The sequence below is a fragment of the Orycteropus afer genome, unplaced genomic scaffold (genome assembly GCF_000298275.1).
Source record: "Orycteropus afer afer isolate SDZICR_OR568_19922 unplaced genomic scaffold, OryAfe1.0 scaffold00183, whole genome shotgun sequence".
Taxonomy (NCBI): domain Eukaryota; kingdom Metazoa; phylum Chordata; class Mammalia; order Tubulidentata; family Orycteropodidae; genus Orycteropus; species Orycteropus afer.
The window spans coordinates 1108825-1126876 of record NW_006921770.1 but is presented as its reverse complement, the minus strand read 5'-3'; the positions used below and the strand labels follow the sequence as shown (position 1 = coordinate 1126876).

The 18052-nt window shown below is 41.6% G+C and overlaps 1 protein-coding gene across 1 annotated transcript in view; it reads left to right on the top strand.

Moving 5' to 3' along the window:
- PLPP3 (phospholipid phosphatase 3) overlaps window positions 1-18052 on the top strand; it is a 120658-nt gene that overhangs the window by 44032 nt on the left and 58574 nt on the right. Inside the window, exon 2 of the mRNA XM_007947400.2 lies at window positions 12574-12731. Within this exon, the coding sequence (XP_007945591.1) occupies window positions 12574-12731 (158 nt within the window). The remainder of the gene's footprint in view (window positions 1-12573; window positions 12732-18052) is intronic.

The window sequence follows — 18052 nt, the reverse complement described above, 5'->3', positions numbered from 1 at the left end:
TGCCCAACCTTCCTTCCGAGGAGTGGCTGGTGGGTTTGAACCGCCAGCCTTCTGGTTAGCAGTCAAGTGCCTTAGGCACTATGCTACCAGAGCACTCCTTAAAAATATTCAGTGGCTTTCTGTCACATATGACAATGATAATTAACATCTATTGAGCCAAGAAATTGCTGAATACATTATAAACTGAATCTCATTAGTCCTCACAATCAACTCTATATAGTTAGGAACTATTGTGCAAAATTCTGTTGTAGATCGATGAAAATGAAGATCAGAGAAGTACACTGAATTGCCCAATGTCATACAGCAAGCGTGGTGGCAGGTGATAGAAAAGATACGTGAAATCCTGTCTGCCTCACTCAGAAGTTCATGGATAAACTGGAAAAAGAAAAGCCTAACTACCTCTCCCAGAGCTGGTTACCTGGCTAAATGAATCCTTTATAAAGGAGAGATTTAATTCTTGATGAATGAATAGAACTTTGCCAGCTGATACTTCGTTACCTTCAGGATGGAAGGCTCTTAAAATATAACTGGGGAATTTGCCTTCTCAAAGTAGAGTCAACCTTAATGACATGAATGGATCTTCATTTGTTGATACGATGGTACTCAAAATGAGAAGAAACACACACAAACATCCATTAATGATTGGAATGGGGAATGTATGAAGTATGAATCTAGGGAAATTGGAAGTTGTAAAAAATTAACTAGAATGCATAAAGATTTATATCCTAGAAATTAGTGAGCTGAAGTAGACTGGTACTAGCCATTTTGAATCAGATAGTCATATGGTCTACTATGCTAGGAATGATAAATTGAAAAGGAATGATGCCATGTTCATTGTTAAAAAGAACATTTCAAGATCTATCCTGAAATACAATGCTGTCAGTAATAGGATAATATCCATTCACCTACAAGGAAGACAAGTTAATATGACTACATATTCAGAATTATGCACCAAGCACTAATGGCAAAGATGAAGAAATTGAAGATTAATACCAACTTCTGCAATCTGAAATTGATCAAACGTGTAATCAAGATGCATTGATAATTACTGGTGATCGGAATGCAAAGATTGGAAATGAAGAAGGATCACTAGTTGGAAAATATAGGTTTGGTGTTAGAAATGACACTTAGGAACACATGATAAAATTTTGCAAGACCAGTGACTTATTCACTTTTGCAACAACATAAATGGCAGCTATACATGTGGACCTCACCAGTGGAATACACAGGAATCAAATTGACTGCATTTGTGAAAAAAGATGACAGAAAAGCTCAATATAATCAGTCAGAACAAGGCAAGGGACTGACTGCAGAACTCACAATCAATTGCTCCTTTGCAAGTTCACATTGAAGCTGAGGAAAATTAAAACAAGTCCATGAGGGCCAAAGTATAACCTTAAGACTATCTCACCTGAATTTAGAGACCCTCTCAAGAATAGATTTGATGCATTGAAAACTCATGACCAGACTAGCTGTAGGATGATGTCAAGGATATCATACATGAAGAAAACAAAAACCAGCTGCCATCAAGTTGATTCTAAAGAAAACTAAAGGCCATTAATAAGACAGGAAGGAAAAAGAAGACCAAAATAAATGTCAGAAGAGACTCTGAAATTGGCTCTTGAATGGAGAGTAGCTAAAATGCATGGAAGAAGTGATAAAGTAAAAGAGCTGAACAGATTTCAATGGTTGGCTTGAGAAGACAAAGTAAATGCATTAGAATGACATGTTCAAAGACCTGGAGTTAGTAAACTGAAAGGGAAGAATATGCCCAGCATTTCTTAAGCTAGAAGACCTTAAGGTAAAATTCAAGCCTTGAGTTGCAATATTGAAGAATTCTATGGGCAAAGTATTGAATGATGCACAAAGCATCAGATGGAGATGGAAAGAATATACAGTCACTGTACCAAAAATAATTGGTCAATGTTCAGCCTTTTCAGGCAGTAGCATATGATCAAGAACCAATGGTACTGAAGAAAGAGGTCCAACATGCACTGAAGGCATGGGGAGAGGAGAGTCCCTAGGAACTGACAGAATACCCATTGAGATATTGCAACAAATGGATGCAATGAAGAAAGATACCTGGGCAACAGACTGGAAGAGATGCATATTCATGCCCATTCCAAACAAAGGTGATCCAACATAATGTGGAAACTACTCAACAATATCACTAATATCATGCATAAAATCATGAGAAAATAATTCAAAAACTATTACAGCAGTACATGGACAGGGAACTGCCAGAAATTCAAGCTGGATTCAGAAGGGGACATGGAATGAGGAAGATCATTGCTGATGTGAGATAGACCATGGCTGAAAGCAAAGCATACCAGAAAGATGTTTACCTGTGTTTTATTGACTATGCAGTGGCATTTGACTGTGTGGATCTTAATAAATTACAGATAACATTGTGAAGAATGGGAATTCTAGAACTCTTAATTATGTTCATGGGGAACTTTTTCATAGACCAAGATGCAGTAGTTTGAATAGAACAAAGAGATACTACATGGTTTAAAATCAGGAAAGATGTGTGTCGTGATAGTATCCTTTACCATGTTTATTCAATCTGTATGCTAAGCAAATAATCAGAGAAGCTGAAGTATATGAAGAAGAACATGGCATAGGATGGGATGAAGACTCACAACATGTGCGATATGCAGATGACACAACCTTGCTTGCTGAAAGCAAAAAGGACCTGAAGCATTTACTGATGAAGATCAAACACTACAGCCTTCAGTATGGATTGCACTTCAACATAAAGAAAATAAAACTCCTCACAACTGGACCAATAAGCAACATCATGATAAACGGAGATGAGATTGAAGTGGTCAAAGATTTCTTTTTACTTGGATCCCCAATCAATACCTCTGGAAGCAGCAGTCAAGAAGTCAAATTTGCATTGGGTATATCTACTGTAATGACCTCTTGAAAGTGTTAAAGAGCAAACATGTCACTTAAGACTGAGGTGCACCTGACCTAAGCCATGGCATTTTCAATTGCCTCATATTCTTGCAAAGGCTGCACAATGAATAAGAAAGACTGAAAAAGAATAGATGGCTTTGAATTATGGTATGGGCGAAGAATATTGAATATACCATGGTGTGCTAGAGTATGAATAAATCTGTCTTAGAAGAGGTACAGTCAGAATGCTCCTTAGAAGTGAGGATGGGGAGACTTCATCTCACATACTTTGGACATGTTATCAGGCAGGACCAATCACTGGAAAGGATGTAATGCTTGGTAAATTAGAGTCAGTGAAAACAAGGAAGACCCTCAACAAGACTGATTGACACAGTGGCTGCAACAATGGGCTTAAACAAACAATTGTGAAGATGGCACGGGACCAGGCAGTGTTTCATTCTGTTGTACTTAGGATCACTTTGAGTTGGAATTGACTTGATGCCACCTAACAACAGCAACAAGTAAATCAGATGTTATAAATATGATCGTGCAGAGTTGTGATTATAAATGTTATTATTTATGTAAGCACACAGCAAAGAGCTATGATACATTCATAGGGTTCTTGCTATGTCCTAACTCTGGGCAGCTATGTTACATATGAACACACTTGGGTCATAAAGGAGACTGAGGTAGAATGAGTGGCTGAGTTTGTATAAATCCATATCCATATCTAAGGAGATTTTTGTTTTATTTTTGTTCAAAGTCAGTATACCCTGTTCTAGGATTTTGTAGTTGGCTTTCTCAGATGCTTGTATCCAGAGCCCATAGCACCTGGCAGATACTCAAACAACGTAAATTTACTCCCATCCTTATTTAAAAGACAGATCAAAGAGAGGAAGGATGTATTGGGAAGTGACTCAGAGCTTTACCTGGAGTGGAGAGATTCCAAGTCCTTTTGGCTCTAGTAGTTGTGTATTACTAGAAATTGTCTCACTTGTGAGATGTATAATGTGATGAAAGAGGTCTGAAACTCTGCCAATGAATAGTGCCAGGTATGAGCCATGGAGTCATTGGTCAGTTTGTTTTTTGTTGTTGGTGAATGTGGTGGCAACCCTTTAAAAATCCAACTAAAATGGCCAAAACAGCCAGATATTATTTTAAAGAATAAAATATTTTAACCTGATGCACTTTCAAATAAGACAAGTTATCCAAAGTTCTTTTTCATACACATGATTAGACTAAAGACAGGATTTCTCTTTGCCACTGAACTTGAGACTTTGGAAGGCTGTGGGGAAGTCAAAGGCTGTGCAGTATATTGTTCATCTTTGTGTCCCCAGCACCTAACATGGTGTCCAACACTCAGTAACTGTCAAGCCATGTTAGTTGAACTAAAGAGCTTTTCACTCAGGAAACCTAGGTGCCAGGGCTAGATCTGCTATCAGTTCTTCATTTCTGTCATGCAACTGCTTTGGGTTCTACAGCTTTCTTTTTGTGAAGAAAGGGCCTGAAGTTTCCAGTGCAGAAGAGTGAGCATTTGTCAAGAAAAATCTCTAGGCCCAGAATACTTCATGTTCACACCAGCCAACAGCAAGTGTTTTTCATGGCAGCGTGTTTCAAAGGTGGGGGAACGCCTTCATAGTAAATGTAGTTGTGTCTCATCTGGATTGTGTCCAGTCCAAAAATCTGGACAAGTATCATAAACCGAAGAAAGTTTGCACACGTCTAAGACCAGCAGCAATTAATTACTTTAAATAGAAACCCTGTCACTTACCAGCAACATAAATATTTGTGTTTTGAACCTCTAAGTAGTAGTTGGGTTGACCATTCTGACCTTGAGTGATGAAAAAAAAAATCAACTGGTCATATTTTCACAGGGAATACATTTATAAAGAAAGGCAGGGTCAAGTCATGGAGTAAAAACATAAGCCAAAAGAAAGACAGACATGGGTTCAAATCCCAGTGACCACATTACTTACTTTGAAACCTCGGAGAAATTACAAAATTTTTGACCTCAGTTTTCTGTCAAGTATAAGTGAAGATCATAGCATTTAACTTTTCAAAGCTGTTGTGGAGGTTAAATATATTAATTTCTAAGTAGACTATAACCTCCTTGAAGTCAGAGCCTCAATGTTTTCTATCTGTGTTTCTAACATCCGCCCCAAATCGATGCCATATGCTGGCCCTGCACTTTGAGTGAACTTAATCTTTTTGAGCTTCCGTTTTGTCATTTGTAAAGTAGCAGAAAAGCACCTACCTCCTAACGCTACTGTAGGCAATATGTATAGTCACAATAGCTGCCTGGTTTAAGAGCCTTGGTGGTATAATAGTTAAATGTTCATCTGCTAACTGAACAGTTGAGGTTCGAACTCAGCTACTGGCTCTGTGAGAGAAAGACCTGGCAATCTGCTCCTATAGAGATTACAGTCCAGAAAACCCTATGGAGCAGTTCTACTCTTGTCAGATGGGGTTACTGTGAGTTGAACATTGATAGCACCTAACAACCATGACTACTGTGCTTAATATCTGCACATGTATGCTGCATCCATGTGTGGGTAGGTGTGTAGCCTTTCTGCTGATGTTGGTTTCTTACTCTGGTGGATCCTGGATTTTGCTTATTTTAGGGAAAACACGGATCAGATTGAGTGGAAAGTTGGACAACTGTGGAAAAGGCACTTGAAGGACTTGAAGTATGAGAGAGATAGGAAGCCCCTCCCTGATGCTCTGATCTTGATCGTGCAAAAATGCAAGGATTTCTGGTTCACTCACTAGCTCTGTCACCCTCTCCATCCCCCACCAAGGGCTTTCTGAAAAGCACTTTGAGAGAAGTAGACTGTGTTTAATTTTGTGCAAATGTGAAGCTATGGCTAAAGGGAGCAGGGCTTTGGGGCTGGGTCACTTTGGTAACACTTCCCACATGACTTTATCAATGGGTGGGCCATGGAAACTTATCCTATGTTTTTTTACACCCCACCCCCAAACCACCCAACCTGCTCAAGTGTTAGTTTTTCAAAGCCTGAAAAGTTTCAAAGCCCTGGACCCAACACAGGGGCCTTTCTTCATGCTTTGATTTTCTGCCCATTAAGTGTTTGTCAGTGAGTTCGCATTTCACCTCCTCTGCAGCCTACACAACCCAAGAGATCCCTGGAGGTAGAGGAAGCTCATTGATCATTGATTAAAAGAAAGAGAATTGGTTGACTGGGTCTAGAATCACCAGATGAGTTTTTTCTCCTCCATAGTCCTGCATTGCAAACAATTTGTAATGCACCTTTTATTAGAGATAAATCTAAATTCCAAAATATTGGCTCCAGGCGTTTAATTAGAGACTTAGCACATGTGTGTTGTTGTTAGGTGCAGTCCAGTAGGTTCTGACATGTTGTTGTTGTTGTTAGGTGCCCCATCGAGTCTGACCCGACTCACAGTGATCCCTCCTTGGGTTTCTGAGGCAGTATCACTATGGAAGTAGATTGCCCAACCTTCCTTCCAAGGAGTGGCAGGTGGGTTTGAACTGCCAGCCTCCTGGTTAGCAGTCAAGTGCCTTAGGCACTACGCTACCAGAGCTCCCTCTGACTCATAGAGTCACAGTGACCCTGTGTACAACAGAACAGAACACTGCTAGGTCCCATGCCAGCCTCACAGTCACTGCTATACTTGAACACATTGTTGCAGTCAGTGTGTCAAAGTATCCCATTTAGAGTCTTCCTCTTTTTCAGTGACCTTCTGCTTTACCTAGCATGATGTCCTTGCCAAGGACTGGTCCTTCTTGATAACATGTCCAGAGTACAAGAGATGAAGTCTGGCCATTCTCACTTCTAAGGAGCGTTCCTCCAAGACTATACTTCCTGCAAGACAGATCTGTTCATTCTTCTAGCAGTCCATGGTACGTTCAATATTCTTCACCAACCCCACAATTTAAATGCATCAATTCTTCTGCAGTCTTCCTTATTCATTGTCCACCTTTCACATGCATATGAGGCTATTAAAACTACCACGGCTTGAGTGAGGCACACCTCAGTCTTCAAAGTGACATCTTTGCTCTTTAACACTTTTAAGACGTCTTTTGCAGCAGATTTGCAATATGATGTCTGATTTCTTGACTGCTGGTTTCATGGAAATTGAGGATCCAGGTGATATGAAATCCTTGACCACTTCAGTCTTGTCTCCATGTATCATGATGTTGCTTATTGGTCCAGTTTTGAGGATTTTTGTTTTCTTTATGTTGAGGTGTAATCCATAGAGAAGGCTATAGTCTTTAATCTTCATCAGTAAGCACTTAAAAGTTTTCTTCATTTTCAGCAAGCAAGGTTGTATCATCTGTGTATCACAGGCTGTTAATGAGTCTTCTTTCAATCCTGATGTTGCATTTTTGTTCATATAGTCCAGCTTCTCAGATTTGCTCAACATGCCGATTGAATAAGTATAATGAAAGGATTCAACCGTGATACACATGTGTAGTATATGGTACACAATTAGTGAACGTTAGCTAGTGCTGTTGCCTTGAGTCTTCCAAACACACATGAGATTTGCTGAGCTTCACTTAATTTATTAATAATCATAGCTGCTTCATTCTCTCTTTATTAAATGATTTACTGGGTAAATTCTGGGTACTTAATACCCAGTACTTAATACCCTGGGTAATTAAGTACCCGGGATTTAGAGTCAGATCATTTAAACCCTGTCCAGATCCATGCAGAGTGACTCTGGTAATACATTTTAATCTGCTTGAACTTTAAAAATCAGCAACCCCATGTACATCAGAGTAGAACTGTGCCTCATGGCATTATCAGTGACTGGTTTTTTCAGAAGGAGATCATCAGGGAGAAGGAGATTCCAAGGTACCACTGGGTGGACTCAAACCTTGAACTTTTCAGTTAGCTGCTAGGCATGTTAACCATTTATGCCACCCACTGTGTTTGTATCATTGTTTCCCCCATTATCCTCTGTGGTCTTTGAAGGTTGGGACTTGACCTCCTTCATCTCAGTAGCCCAGTCAGTGCTTAACTGTGTGCCTGACCCATAATAGGAAAGCAGGGTTTGCCAGACTGCAATAGTTTCTATGAAGATCCTTGAGGTAGTTTGGGCACATAGTAATTGTTTAGTAAATGTTAGCTATTATTCCTTTTTTCTCTTCATTTTCTATTTCTATCAATTTCAGAGTTTAGAATTATATTCTCATAGAGACCGTTAGTTTTGTCCCTGCCAGTTTTGGAATCCCTAAATTGCTGTTTTTTTATGAATGGATCCCAAAGCCCTCTTACTCATGTAAGGATCAACTCAAGCCTCCTCTGTGGGACACCCTTTGTGTCCCTAATAGGGTGATATTTCGTGCCTTCCCTGTCCTCCATACATATGTCAGTTACACTAGAAATACTTTGAGCTTCTTGAGAGCAGGTACTATGATTTACCTCTAGATTCCAGTATTTACCACTGAGAGTTTTCTTGAGATGAAGTGGTAGGGACTGTGGTGATAGGTAACAAAGATGGTGCCGTTGTTGGGAATGGAGGCCTTGATTTGGAAGAGAAAGCCTCTTCTGTGCCCTGGAGAGGCAGACCTTGATATTAAGTCTCTTGAGCACTAGCTCACCAGCCGTTGGGGGAGTGTTTATGCTTTTTATATGAACTGAAGATAATCTGAGGTTACTCTCTTGGAGCAAAGCCAAGATTTGATTGGCATCACCCCCAATAATACAAGTTTGTAGGGGAGACAGAAAAAGCCATTGGGTTTTCTAAATGCTATCTCATGCCTTTCAAGAAAATAAACAGAGCATGTTCTGATCCAAGTTCTTGTCTGTTTGTGGTTATTATCTGCCTAATCATAACCGGAAATCCTCCCCAAGCCTTAGGCAAGGAAGGAAGAAAAAAGGTTTGGATTGTTCCCAGGTTGAAATAAGGCAAAGGAACTGACCAGGCAGATTTTCTTTCCTAGCTATCTATGTTGGACTTTTTCTCGCTTCTCTCTTACAGAATTTGTTGAGCATCCACAATAGGTGCCAAATTTTGCTGATACTACTAGTGCTGTTTGCCGTGACTTCCTTCCTTTGCAGCCAGTGCAACTTCCTGGACTGATTTTATTTGATTCTTTGTTTTCCTTTATTAGACTGTAAGCTTCCTGAGGGCAAGTTCTGTGTCACCTTGGCAGTCCTTGTATTTGGTATACATGATTAAGAGTTAATAAATATGTGTTGAATAAATGAATGGAATGATGCATTAACTTATTACATCAACACGACTATCCAAAGCTAGATTTCATTCTCCCCATCAGACAGATGAGGAAGAATGAGTCTTGGAGATGTGTAAACGCTTGCTTAAAGTACCACTATTGGTAGGGCAGAGTTGAGATCATTAACCTAGCTAGCTGCGAACTGAAAGGTTAGAAGTTTGAGTCTATCAGACATGCCTTGGAAGAAAGTCCTGGTGATCTAGTTCCCCAAAAAGTCAACTATTGAAAAGTCTACGGAGCACAATTCTACTTTGATATACGTGGGATCACCATGAGTCAGAATCAACTTGACAGCAACTGGTCTAACTCCAAAACTCTTTTGTATGTGTTTTATGCTCCTTAGAAACATATGTTTTACAGGCTTATCATATGAACACTATTAAAAATAGAAGCTGGAGGCCTAAGAGTGTACCACAAATGTAAGGAACCCAGGGTCTGTTCCCTCCCTGAGTTTATTAGCAATGCTTTGGCTCCTGGGCACGGTAGAGGCTGTGGTGAGCTGGGTCTAAAAAAGCTGAACATATTCATCACAATGCATGGAACTTTACAAGTGGACTATTAATATCATACTGCTGGCTTCTCAGACTTTCCATAGGCAACTTGGCTATATTTCAAAATGTTTAGGCTGTGGAATGAAGATAGTTTGGGCTCATATCTTTTCTCCCCCAGCTCCACTAACCCAAGAAGACCAGCTGCCATATTTAAGCCAGAACAGTGATCCACTCCCTCCCTCCACCCCCCTCACTTCATTGCAGAGACAAAGTTTCAAGAGCTAATGGTTATGGTTATTACCTTCCAGGGCCCCTCTGTGTTTACTTTGCGAAGGTCAGGCACAATACTGTGGTGTGTTGCTGTTCTTTCTTTTCAAAGCACCAGTATGAATTTGATAAAGTAAATTGTTGTTCTAGCAGGAAGCAGTTAGGGGTCACAAAATAAATAGCCGTAGAATTCAAATAAATCCAAAGAATAAAACCAAATAAATTCATGTGTGTATGCACAGTGATACATAAATACACTTTTTAGAAAGTAAGCATTTTTATCGTTGCCGGTCTGGACCAAAGTAATTGAAAAATTGTGGCATTTATGGTACATTTTTTAAAGGCGGTCTGGGGCTTCAAGCAACGTGACATGAATTTAAATCTTTTTGGAAAACATGAAAATAGAGTTTTATCTTTTAAGGAATCACTTATCTTGGGATTTTTCAGCTAGTGAAATACACATTTGAATGAAACCAATTTGCAAAGTTAAATTAGGGATTTAGACACTGGGGGGAGAATGGACTAAGATGCCCTAATGAGCTAAATATTCTCTTGGAATCTGTTCTCTCCATGGAAGATGGAAATAAACCATGTGTGTCAGAGTAGAACTGTGTTCCCTAGGGGTTTTAATGGTTGATTTTTCAGAAATACAAAGGCCTTTCTTCTGAGGCTTCTCTGGATGGACTTGAACCTCCAGCCTTTGGCTAGCTGCTGTGCACACTAACGTTTGCACACCCCAAGACTTCTAAGTTGGGAGTTATAAAAAAACAAAACCTGTTGCCGTCAAGTAGATTCTGACTCTTGGCATCCCATGTGTTATAGAACAGAACTACTCCATAGAACTTTTTTTGGTTGTAATATTTATGGAAGCAGATTGCCAGACTTTTTTTTTTTTTTTTTTGGTGGTGCCACTGGGTGAGTTTGAACCTCCAAACCTTAGGTTAGTAGTAGAGTGCTGCCTTGCACATTATTGATGAACAATCAGTGGTGACTATTATAGTGGAAGGAGCCCACATAGTACAGTGGTTAAGCTCTTGGCTGCTAACTGAAAGGTTGGTGGTTTGAATCCACCAGCTGCTCTGTGGGAGAAAGATGTAGCAGTCTGTTTCTGTAAAGATTTACAGCCTTGGACACCCTACAGTGCAGTTTTACTCTGTCCTGTAGGGTCTCTATGAGTCAGAATTGACTTGACAGCAATGGGTTTGGATTTATCATTATTACCAAGATGCATTTTGTGTTCTCCCCTAGGCCAGAGATTCATCTTTTACCTTGTGAGGTAGCCTTGGAACTCAGCCTTGAACCTGGGGAGTAGAGGAGGAAGGCATATTCCAGTCTAAGAGAGTATATGAATCAAGGCAGAGCTGTGTACTGTTTTCTTGGAGGGAGTGTGAAGAGGGCAACAGATCATGAAGCTGAAGAGGACAGGGTTATATCATAGGGAACTCAGTAGGCCATATTTAGGAACTTTATCTTACCCTGGGCAATGGGGTGCCTGTGGGGAGCAAGGCAATGGTGTGGTCATGGCCAGAGCCCTTTAGGAAATAAACTGATGGATATGTGTAAGAGGCAGTGGAGCTAGGAGACCTTGATTAGGAGGCTATTGCAGTAGTTAAGGCGAGAGAGATTGTGGGCCTTGCTTTTTGCTTCAGGGTTTGCTGGCATGTGATGGAATGTGTTTGCCATGACCTTTGAGGGAACAGCATCTGAGCTGGCCACTGATAACTAGCAGCAGCTGCAAGAGCTGCCTGGTGCTCCTGGGTGCCCTTGGGCTCTACTCCAGTTCTCTAGGCTGCAGGGCCAAACTCTGATGTTTAATCTTGCTTAGTCTTTGGACAGTGAATGGAAAGGATAGGTAATATAACATTCATTGAGCAGCTACTGTGTGCCTGGCACTGGGCTAGAGGCTTTACATGTTTTAATCTCTGCTAGTCATCACTGTGACTTACTTACCATTTGGGGAAACTGAGACACAGGGAGATGGGGGAGGAAACAGAGGTTACAACACTATGAGGTGGTGGATCGGGGATTCGCAATCATCTGTCTGACTCCAAGGCTTTCACAACTCCAGACAGTAGAACCTTAGGGTTAGCTTCTCAAAGGGGACATTATCAAGACAAGGGGTCTGCCCCCTACAAAATGAATTGGAGGAATGAATAAATTTGGGCCTATAGTAATTATTATGAACTGCACTTTAGGAGGGTGTTATAGAACAGTGCAGAAGTGCCTGTGTGCTCTTGAGTAAGACATTGCACTTCACTAAACCCATGGCTCCGCCACCATAAAAGAGTATATTTTCCTTTCCTTGTTGTGTGCCATGGAGTTGATTCCAACTCAGTGACCCTATAGGACAGAGTGGAACTGCCCCAAAGGGTTTCCTGGGCTGAAATCTTTATAGGAGTGGATTGCCAGGTCTTCTCTTCCATGAAGCTATTGGTGGGTTCAAATGGCCAACCTTTTGATTAGCAGTCAAGTGCTTAACCATTGTGCCATCAGGGCTCAACTCTCCTTTTATGGGTGAGGAAAGGAGAAAAGAGGATGAGTGTAGTAAAAGCACTCCATAGGTTGTGGATTGCTATGAACAAGAAGAATTCATATTGCTGTTAATGTTGTGAATGTGGGGTGATCTTTGGCCTCCTTGTGCTAACCTTTTTCTTCATCATTTTCTTCTCTTACATGCAATTGCTCTGTCTTGACCAGCGGGCCTGCCCTTCCTCATCATCGAGTCAAGCACCATCAAACCTTACCATCGAGGGTTTTACTGCAATGATGAGAGCATCAAGTACCCGCCGAAAACTGGAGAGACGATAAATGATGCTGTACTCTGTGCTGTGGGGATCGTCATTGCCATCCTCGCGGTAAGCATCCACACGGTGCCATACTCTATCCTATTTGACTTCCCCTTGTATCGTAATGTTTTAGAATATCTGTGCCAGCACTGACTTCTACAGACCAAGTATCAAGAATTCCATTTGATTAATATGATTAATTTTTTGCAGTTAATGCTATTACTAAGGCTCACATTTATTATGAAATAAATATATCCCAAGCACCGTTCTAAAATATTTTTCATGCACTATCCTCACAACATCCCCATAGAGTATAGATGCTGATACTGTCTTTCTTCTACAAATTAAGAAACTGACATTCAAAGATTAAAAATAATTTGTCCATAGTCACTTGGTTAATAAGTGGTAGAGTTGGAATTTGAAGCCTGTTCTCTTTTTTCCCAGAGTCTAAGCTCTGATCCCCAGAGAGGGCAATGCCTTGCCAGTGTCCCAGCATTTTCAGTGTTCTCTCCACACTATCACTGTGCTGCTATAACAGTGATAATCTAGATGTTCTCTTGTATATTATTTAGATCCCTAGCACAGTGGCTATGAGGTCCAAGTGAAAAGAAATTACAACTTAGCACTTCTTGGTCACAGCCAGCTACCCAGAGGGAGCAAGTAGTTGAGCCCGTGGGCTCAGGACCATTGTCACAGGGGACATCAAGTTCAACTGGTATAACATACTACACAAAACATTGTTCTACCTCCTACTTTGGTGAGTAGCGACTGGGATCTTAAAAGCTTGCAAGCAGCCATCTAGATGCAACGATGGGTCTCTCCTTGTCCAGAGCAAAGAAAGATGAGAAAACCAAAGATTCATGGAAACAATTAGTCCTAGAGACTGGTACACCATGCAGTCGTCAGCCTTTGTGACTAAGAGACCAGAAGAACTAGATGGTGCCTGGCTACCACTGTCAACCACTCGGAGGGGTATCTATATAGGAGATCCTGGATAGAGAGGGAGAACAATGTGGAACAAAACTCAAAAATCATTTGGAAAAAAAAAAAGGAGGACCAGGTTTGTTGGTCTGATTGAGCCTGGAGGAACCACTGAGACTATGGACCCTAGCTGCCCTTCAGGTCTGGAGTTGAACCCATATGTTCTGGTTACCTAGTGACACTCTGACAGAAATATGCCACAAATGGGATGGCCTTAAGAAACAGGAGTTTATTCTTTCAAAGTTTGAAGAATTTAAGTCCAAGTTCAAAGTGCCAGGCTCTAGAGGCTGGGGTCTAGCTCTGCCTTCTGCTTCTGGCCCACTAGAGCTAGAGGCATTTCTTCACTCAGACAGCTGCTGGCTGCTGAGGCTGACAAACCCAAGGTTGACAAGTAAAAAGGCACAGTCCTGATGCTACCAAATCACACAGCAGGCCATTAATTTAAGTCCATTGTAAGTTCCAAGGTTGGCAGAGCATGACAGGCTGCTGACGACCTAGCTACATGCAGGGTCCAAGCATGCCATAAGCTAGAGACCGTTCCCAAAGCTGCTTCTTATATATGAGAAGCAGACCACATACCCAAAGCAGCTATTCAGCTGCTTGTGGTAGATCCCACCATGGAGTTGACTGCCAGTCTCATCATGGGGAATAACTAGCACCAGCTGCCCAGCCACTTAACCAGACCCAGCCAAGTTGACACACAAACATAACCACCACACCACACCTATGGCTTCCAGCCAAATAAAAGACAGGCATATGAGTTGAACATGTACCTGAGGTAGATACACTCCTTGGAGAGAACAATTATGGGAGAAAGAAGGAATATTTATGCACAGGGAGACAGCTCGGGAGGAAGGAGTGCATGGAGGGATGGATACAGGGAAGAGGTAACTATCAGGAGGAAGTGGGAGGGAACTGTTACATTGGGGTAAATTGTAGGCAATGTCATGAGACAAAGTGTTTGTGAACTGCTGTATGGAAAGTGATTTGCTTTGTAAACTTTCACCCAAATCACAATTAAAAAAAAAAAGAGAAATTAGGACTTAAAATTCAGAGACCTAGGTTTTAGGCCTGGCATTGCCACTTATAACTGTGTATCTTTAAAAATAAGGGTGACCATCTTTCTTCACAGTGTTGTGGTGAGGAATAAAAGAGGTCGTGGCTACTGAAATACTTTGCAGGCTACTCATATTCAGATGTAAAGTTCAGGCTTACATCCAGGTCTTCCCTAAAAGAGTGAAATTCTCATTGAACATCTTAGTTCTCTAGTGCTCCTGTAACTGAAATACTACCAGTGGATGGCTTTAACAAACAGAAACATTTTCCTTCACAGTTTAGGAGGCTAGAAGTCCAAATTCAAGGCACCAGCTCTAGAGTAACACTTTCTCTCTCTGTTGGCTCTAGAGGAAAGTCCTTATCTCCAACATCTGTGGGCCTGGCATCCCTTTCAGATCTCTATGTGTTTTGGTATTAACCTTCCCCCTGGGTCTAAGAGGTTCTCAGTACAGGCACTCTGGGTCTAAAGGACACACTCTGCTCTCAGCTCTTCTTTCTTAAACTCACTCACTGCCGTCAAGTCGATTCTGACTCATAGGGACCCCTCCTTGGGTTTCTGAGGCAATATCACTACAGAAGCAGCTTGCCCAATCTTCCATCCGAGGACAGGCTGGTGGGTTTGGACCACCAGCCTTCTGGTCAGCAGTCAAATGCCTTAGGCACTATGCCTGTGGTAGTCAAGTCCCTCCCTCTCTGCTTGCTTCTCTCTCCTTTTATCTCTTGTGAAATAAAAGCTGATGCAAGCCACACCCCTGGGAAACACCCTTTATATCAAATATGGGCTGTGGCCTGATTAAAGGTGTTGCATCCCACCCTAATCCCTTAAAACAGATTGGCTGATCACATCACTGGGGATGATTACATCATTATATAACTACCAAACCACTGAGAATGCTGGCCCAACAGACACATATTTTGGGGGTGACACAATTCAATCCATGATATTGAATGTATTGGAAAAATGTACCACTGACTTTGAAAAAAACCAAACCAAACCCACTTCCGTCGAGTCGATCCAACCCCTCCTTGGGTTTCCGAGGCAGTATCACTATGGACGTAGATTATCCAACCTTCCTTCTGAGGAGTGGCTGGTGGGTTTGAACTGTCAGCCTTCTGGTTAGCAGTCAAATGCCTTAGGTACTATGCTACCAGAGTTCCGACTGTCCACAACTGTTTTGAGCAGTGGTAGCCCCATGGGAAGTGAAGTGGGGTATGGCCTATCTGGACCCTACTGAGGAAGATACCACTCTGTTGTAGATATGTCTATTTGAGCCTGGTGGAAGCACATGGAAATCTAGTCTTGTAATTTATGAGTCATATATTTTTCTTAGCTGTCCATTTCTCGCATCCAATGTTTTCTGTTTGTTCTTTGCTCTTGAACTGTACCCACATAGTGATGGGATATGTGTCACCCTACCAGGATCATAAATTCTCTCTCAAAGATCCTTGAGTCATTTTCTATTACATATAACCTGGGCTTTATCTTTGGTATGTGTCCGAAGGAGCGAACCTAAGACACCTGACTGCGCTAACCAGAAGGCTGGCGGTTCAAACTCACCAGCCACTCCTCAGAAGGAAGGTTGGGCAATCTACTTCTGCAGTGATACCACTTCAGAAACCCAAGGAAGGGTCGCTATGAGTCGGGCCCGACTCAACGGCACATAACAACACAACAACAACATGTGTTAGCAAGTCAGAAAGAAGAAGGTTAAAATTGACACTAAATGTGAGGTGTGTGCTGTTATCCCCATTACACAGATGGAAAACCAGAAACTCAAAAGAGTGAAATGACATGCTCAAAATCTGTAGCTTGTAACTTGTGAGATTGGGCTCCAGAACACCATACCTGATTTATGACAAAGCCCCCTTTCCATCTTGCAGACTTAGTTCCAGGTTGAGCTTGGCTAATGATCTGTACAAGGAGATCGGCAGTTAGCTTATCTTGCCTACTCCAGATCAAATGTGAGCTGCTGATGTTACATGAACCACACTTCATGAAGTTTTCTTTTGACTTCTCCACTCTGGGGGTTGGTTGTAAACTTTGAGACCCCTCTTTGTGTTTTAATAACGTCGTAAACTAACCACACAATCAACAGTTTGAAATTGGGGAGGGGGAAGGGAGACTAGTAGAATTCTTTCCAACCTTTCAAAGAAAAACAGTCCATTTTGGCAGCTGTACTGGTTTCTTAAAGGTGGACTAAGGTTCTTTGTGTTCAAAAGTTGAAAAATAAAAGACCAAATTTTACTTTTTGCTCCAAACTGACAGTGGTGGGGCTGAGTTCTCTGGGAAGAATGGTTTTTCTTGGAAAAGACGTTCATAATGGAAGGCAAATAATTGCACAAGTATCTTGTTGTGTTAAGGATTGAACTGGTGCTTTTGACACTTGACTTGAAGGAATAGTTAATTGAATGTTTTTAGGAAGCCCTTACAACACAGGTAGGTGGATAGGTAAAGACAACACAGGGACAGGAATATTGTGTGCCCGTCACGCTAGTTACATGGGATTGTTTCTGGTTTTTCTAGCACTCCCAGGCATGGTGCGGTGACAGGAGACACTGTTCAGGGGCCTTTCCACTGTCTAGTCATATGAATTAAGGCAAATCACTGGCTTTCTCTAAGCCTCATTTTCTTCATCGATAAAAATGAAGTTTGCATTCACTCATGGGATTGCTGGAAGACTCAAATGCAGTATTGAATAGGAACACTTTGTAGCAGTGGCGAGATGGAAGGCAGTCTTTTAGAAGGAGTGGTTCTGGATCCTGACCCCAGAATGGGCAAAGGAAAGTGCTAAAGTAGCTTCTTTGAGAGCTGTGCTTCTCTTACGTTCTTCCTTTCCCAAGGAAATCTCCTGGTCAGCACCTTGTCCCCTGCTACTTGCCAAGGCCCGTTCCTTCCTCCTCATGAGATTCCAGCATTTCTTAAAAAAATGTGCCTTTAAGAGTTTAGTTTTGGCTTGCCCCTCTCCTTATGACATGTTGATGTTTTAATTAAAATGCTCCCTGACCTCCTAAGGTTTCCTTGAAATAGTCATGCCGTGTGGCCTTGGTTACAGCTTGAGCTGGAAGGAGAAACAGCTTTGCTTCCCTATCCCGTACAATGTCAGCAAATAAGCTTGGATAATGCTTTTCTATAGTTCAGAGAAAGACCAGGCAAGAAAATCTCGCAATGATTATTATCCTTTGTTGAGTGCTACTGTGTGCCATGGAAGCACAGGGCTGTGGGTCGCATTTCACCTTCCCAGAAGCCCTGAGAGCGGGGCATTCTTGCAGCTGCAGTTTAGCATCGAGGTGAAGGTGTAAGCTCTGGTTTGGATCAAGCTCCACTGCTCACTAGCTGTGGACCATGTGGCAAG